Source organism: Orbicella franksi, chromosome 3 (assembly GCF_964199315.1).
Source record: "Orbicella franksi chromosome 3, jaOrbFran1.1, whole genome shotgun sequence".
Classification (NCBI taxonomy): domain Eukaryota; kingdom Metazoa; phylum Cnidaria; class Anthozoa; order Scleractinia; family Merulinidae; genus Orbicella; species Orbicella franksi.
In genome coordinates, this window is record NC_138147.1 from 23,676,428 (window position 1) to 23,682,500 (window position 6,073).

The 6,073-nt window shown below is 37.1% G+C and overlaps 2 protein-coding genes across 2 annotated transcripts in view; one reads left to right on the forward strand and one right to left on the reverse strand.

The window, feature by feature from the left end:
• Window positions 1–513: 513 nt before the first annotated feature.
• Window positions 514–5,289, reverse strand: LOC145481712 (uncharacterized). The gene is made up of 6 exons (XM_081460236.1): window positions 5,011–5,289; window positions 4,631–4,693; window positions 4,181–4,260; window positions 3,325–3,455; window positions 3,178–3,244; window positions 514–1,945 (listed from the first exon to the last, which is right to left on the reverse strand). Exons 1-6 carry the CDS (start codon window positions 5,082–5,084, stop codon window positions 1,815–1,817), a joined length of 546 nt encoding a protein of 181 aa, XP_081316362.1. The 5' UTR covers window positions 5,085–5,289; the 3' UTR covers window positions 514–1,814.
• A 117-nt stretch (window positions 5,290–5,406) lies between these two features.
• Window positions 5,407–6,073, forward strand: part of LOC145481710 (Parkinson disease protein 7 homolog) — an 11,115-nt gene continuing 10,448 nt past the window's right edge. The window contains exon 1 of the mRNA XM_081460235.1: window positions 5,407–5,666. Coding sequence (XP_081316361.1) covers window positions 5,505–5,666 — 162 coding nt within the window. The 5' untranslated portion in view covers window positions 5,407–5,504. The remainder of the gene's footprint in view (window positions 5,667–6,073) is intronic.

Genomic DNA, 6,073 nt, shown 5'->3' on the forward strand with positions numbered 1-6,073 from the left:
AACAGATACCCGTTGGTGTATGTTTTCGTACAAGAGGTCATAACAAAAAAGAGATTAAAAATCTAAGATTTTCAGTTGAGGATTTGATTGTTTATTCAAGAATGAACGACGTGACCGTCTCAACATGACGTGACCGGTCAACATGAACGGCGAGTGAAGTGTTAGGCCGGTCAAGTCACCATTCTGGCCGGACATTGTCCGTTCTGACCGGCCGTTATTTTGAGCCCTGTAATGGCACCAGCCACAGAAGAAGTCACCTGAAGAAGTTAACATAATCAAGCACTCCCCTAGTTCTACTTGCAGTATGTGCTTCAACTCTGTCTCCAAGTTTTCTCTCTCTGTCTTTCTCTCAAGCTGAACACTGTCACACTTTTTTCCACCAGTACTAAGGAAGAAACATCCTTGTTAACGTCGAAAATGGACTAACGGAGAACTTTGATAGTCCCTGACTTTGATGGTGAAGGTTTGTCGGTGGTGTTGTCAAGCCCCTCAAGCATCGCCAGACAAAGGCAGTGAAAAGGGACCAGAGTTTAATGGCACAAATCATTTATTAAAAAATACATCTATATTTACAGCGTAATCTACGGTGAGTAACCTACAGAGCTTGAGTATTCAATTATTTTCTGCTTCTCTACGTAACTAAAATAAAATTACAACTTAAATTGAAAAAATGACTGAAAAAACATGGCTGAGCGGGGTGTGAGCGTACGCTTGATACATGTACTTATTTACAGGTACCTACAACTACTCTCCTGACCACATGCGGACTAATAACAGAAAACTAAATTCAATGCAGAGAATAGTGTAACTGTTAACATATTAAGTGAGGGAAAACGTTAGCACATGTATGATTTAATTTTAATTTTCACTTACTGACTGCATCATGTTTCCTTTGCAATCAGGAAACATTTTTGAGAACATTTTTGAGGAAATTCAAATTACAGAAATACTGTAACAGAGGGAAGTTTTCGAGGCTAGTACACTGTAGTTACAGCTTTCCCAAAATTGGTTTCTTTGCACCCTGCAGACCAAGCTTTTTTGTGACAAATTCCAAACCTTTGGTTCATTAGTGCGTTACACTAATAATAAATAGCTATATACACGTACAGATTTAACTGATATATGAAAGACTGTTATACAACTAAGGGCTTGCACCTGACACACATGTCACGTGTCACTGACTTAATTCAAATGTATCCTAGCAGCAGTATATCCAAACACGCTGTTCTCTAAAGAAACCAGTTAGTTTATAATTATGAACTTTTCCCTAACTTTGTCTTAGGTAACATTATGATTCTCAGAAAACAACTGTTTCTCCCTGGGATTAGCCATTAGTTGACAATATGATATGCCCTTTAAATAAGAGGTTGTTCTTCAGAAGAACCAGTGAAATTTTGGAACCATCTCTCTGGTGAAGTCATTATTTTCCAATAGGCAAATTTCAATATATCAAAATTTTCACACACAGCTGGGAGCCATGCCAAGCCGAACCATGCAAAGCAAAAACTCAAACTTGGCTCTGAGGCTTAGGGGGAAAACAAAAAAAATCACTTCAAGGATGAGGGATGAATACTTAATTTCGTTTTTTTTCATTCCCCTTAACCTCGGAACCACGTTAGAATTTTAATACATTGAAATATTGGCCTATTATACAAACGTTTTGTAAAGTAGTAGTTTACTAGCTCACAGCCATCTCATTAATTCTAAACTGTACAAGCATAACTGTCACTAAGTTGTTTCATGACAAGTTGTCAAGATGATTTCGTTTGCACTGACAATATTAACAGGAGGTTTAAATATGTTACAGATATGTTCTAAATATGCCAAAGACAAGTGCAGCACTTGACAGGTTCATAACAAATTCCACGTCTCTCTCGCCGGTTGAGGACAGAATCGGGCCACAGATAATTTACCAACCAGAAAGGAAGCATGATGAGAAGAAACCCTAAAGAGAAACAAGACAAACACACTTCTGTATGCTTCGTACTAAGCTTTTACCTCCTTAATGTCATAATAATGATTTTAAAACAAAAGATACTACAGCTAACTAAATCTACCAATTCCACTCAGGTCTAATGATTGTAAAATATATGCTACAGTTTTAATCAATCTACGTCCAAATGATTTCAAACTAGTTTGAACTGTATTTTTCTTTAATTTTCCTTGGGCAATGGTAATACATGTACATCTGGAAAAAAAATACACTAGTTTGATATCATTTAGACCTAAAATTGATTCTAAACTAACTACAAGTTATACATAATTTTACGCATAATTTGGCTTGCAAGTCAGCTGATATTGAGGACTTTACACCGAAAGAGCTATTTCGTACTGACTAATTCCAGTGACTTAGCTACTTGAGCCATTTTGTTCTTGAACCGTTTGAAGCCCAGATTAAGTGCACTGTACCTTGTTTTACCAGTTTTAAATGTAATTGTGAAGAACAGCTCCGGAAAAAACCCTTCCGCCTTCTGTCGGCTGATAGTCTGTCATTTGATTGTTGGCCAACAGTTGGCCAACAGTCCACCAACAGTTGACTGACAGAGGGCCAACAGCTGGCCAACAGACTACTGTTACTACTTAGTGTTACTGCACCTTTCAATAACACATGGACCCTAAAATTCAAAGCTCAAGCAACAAATGCGCTTTTTGCTACCGTCAATAAAATCTTCAGCTCCTCCTCCCAGCTTCTGACTACTGCCGAGCAAAGTTTTGTTGTCTGAACTGTGCACAACGATTTGATTACCGCACGATCGACAGTAGTCGGAAGCTGAGAGGAGCTGCCGAACATTTGATTGACGGTAGAGAAAAACTCACTTGTCGGTTGAGCTTTGAATTTTAGAGCCCGCATGTTATTGACAGGCGCAGTAAGGTAAGTGTTGAGGCAAGACCCAGGTAAGTGTTACATATTACCGAAAACTTACTAACAGATTACTGACTGTTGGCAGTCTGTCAGTTGACTGTCGGCTGACTGTTGCCTAACAGATGGCAAACAGGTTTTGGCCAAAACACAGACCAAAGTTGGCTGACAGATGGCCGTCAGTCCGCCAACAGTTGGGGATCTGTCGGTAAGATGTTGGTAAGTTGTCGGTAATACATAAGACTTACCTCGATATTATTTCTATCTATCTAATGAATTATTCATTCTAATTTGGAGAAATTAATATGAAAACCTACCAGTTGAAAGAACAGAAAATATTCCAAACGAAAGAGACAAGAAGTACAACTCAGGTGTAAAATCATCCTGAAACATCAAAATCAAACAGATATAAGTATATCAATAATAATACATTCACTAAAACCAAGCTACATGTAAATACTCACACACACTGTAGATGCCAAAGTTGATGCAAATAGTACCATGCCGAGAATAAGAGAGCCAAACCCAAAGAAATGAAAGGCAATCTTTAGCTGCCAAGGAACTGGTTCCATTATTGCAAATAGAAATGTAAATGCTGAAAATGAAAAGACCAATCACTACATATAAGTACAAGATACACATAAAGAAAAAACAAAGATGCCCTGGTTGCCTGGTTGCAAATTACCAGAATTACATTTATCAAAACATCAATTCTCTTCACCAATTAACATACATTCATATTTAGCTCTAAGAATTTGAAGAAGTGCTGTTTGTGAGTGTAGGCAACAGTTTAAATTACCATACTGCATAACCTACAGGTACAATCAAGACCAATATGGGCTGAATAAAAAAATGCAAGGGTTTTATCTTCTTACAAAAACAGAAGGATATCAGAGGTTTGGATCCCTAAGACAAATGACTGTGCTTCCTAAATTAGTGGGTAATTAGTTGCTAAAGAGAATTATGGATAATTAGGCTAAAACACTGCCAATAATTTATTATTGTAGACTGACGACATTGCTAGACACAACACATACTTTTCAAATCCAAAACCCTTGTTACATTGTATCTGTCAAACATCCACTGTTATATTGTGGACAGTAATCTTTTAATAAATAATCTACATGTACATCCCCTAGAATGACTACTCCACACTCTGATAAGAACATCAACCTTGGCTTCCACTGTACCTGTCCACTTATTAACCAAGAAATAACACAAATGCTATACAAAATACATGAAATATCAATTTCAGGACCCCTCAGTTCAACTTTACATCTCTCAGATGTACACAAGTCTGTATCTTGATGTCTTACATACCTCCCATGACAAATGTGAAGACAATCCCAGCTACACTGATGTTCAACAGTGGCTTATCACAGTAATGCGAGCTTCGATCACTGCCGTAACAACAAAATACAGATCTCACTTGGTAAACAAGGCTATGATGCTATGGCAGGACTAATCAATTAAATGGCAGGACTGCAGTTGGTCTCATCAAGAACTGAACAATAACTTTTCCAGTTATTTCTTTGGAACTCAGAGTAGTAGCAGTTATAGGAGAGCAATCTTACAAGTCTTAACTAATTATTGTGACGGAAATCGACAAATTAAACAAAGCAGACAATTTTATTGCTTATTTTAGAAAAGTGCCAAAAACCCTCTAACAGCTACATGTACTTTGAATAAACTGAGTCTCACTGTACTAGTTTAATTTTTCAGACAAATTATATTGATAACAAAATATAGATAAATGAGGTCTCTACTTACAGTCTGATAACATAAATCTGCGGTATGATAAATGCAAGGGCAAAGAGTATTACAGTAATTCTCCTGTTGATAAATAATAAAAAAAATATCGAATAAATAAACTTAAATAACCAACTAACTAAATGCATAAAAAAACAAACTTCAAAAAATACATTGATGTATACATGAATGATGATCTACTGATTGCAGAGGAAGTACTGTAATCATAATATGAATTTTTTCATAAGTCACTTCAGCATCATTTCAAACGCTCGTAGATTTTTATAAACTTGCATGATGTTGCTCCAGGATGATCAGGGATCATGATGATCAATGATGTTTGCCAGTGGATCGCAGTCTATATAAAACAACATGACCCAATGAAGTGGCAAGAGACTTACACTGCTCCTCGAGAGTCTTTAGGAAACCACCTTGTAAAATGGTAGGCACAGTGAGCCACAAAGTAATACCACATTTCAAATCAACGTTCTTGTACGTAGTCTATGACACACAAAGTGCGTAAACAATGGTTTGTTTGGTGAAAACGCACGTAGAAATCCTACATTGCTGATAACAAGCTCAATTATACACTTTTATCCACTTCATGCAACTACAAGCTTGGTTAGAATAAAGAATCTCTAAAAATAATTTGGTTGCTCAGGAAATATTTACGTCTTCGTAGAAACAAAACGATCCCGGAATTTAGCCACCGTGTTGTGCCCCACAATGCATCACGCTGCTTTTCCAACATTTCGCGTGATTGGTGAATCATTCATTCATGAATAAACCCCTTTCAATCGAGCAGAAAAAGCTTCGGAAAATACGTTTCAGCTTTACCTAACAGCGTTTTCCTCATTCCAGTTGTGGAAAACAGCTGTATTTTTGAAAACTTTTAATGCTTTTAAGTGGAAAAGGCTGGCTAATAAGAGGTCTGGGTACTAGATATTTCTGCTCGTCCAAGATGGCGGACTTGAAGGGTAGCGCGCTGGTTATCTTGGCTGAAGGTGCAGAAGAAATGGAAGCTGTTATTACTACAGACGTTTTACGGCGTGGAAAAGTAAGTTGATACAGTAAGATTTAGTTTTTAAAGCACTTCACAGGACGATATGGCCTTTTTATAGAAGGCTTAAAAGTGGCATAATTGCATAATGTACAATTCCGGGAGTAATCACGCGAGTAATTTCAAAATTGGACGAGCGCGAAACGCAAGGCCGATTTGAAATTATGAGCACGATAACTCGCTGAAATGTATGACACAAAGTCCAATTACTAATTAATCGTATCTATAACAAATTTCGGACTTCTTTCGAGCGAAAACGTCTACAGCTCTTTTCATAAGTTTTGAAAACTGTAGGAAACATTGTGAAGGAAGCCATTAAAGTGCATGTAATTTACTCGTGAATCGTGTGGGTATCCAACTACAGGTATCCAAGTACAAAAAGTTCAAATTGGATAGCTGTAATT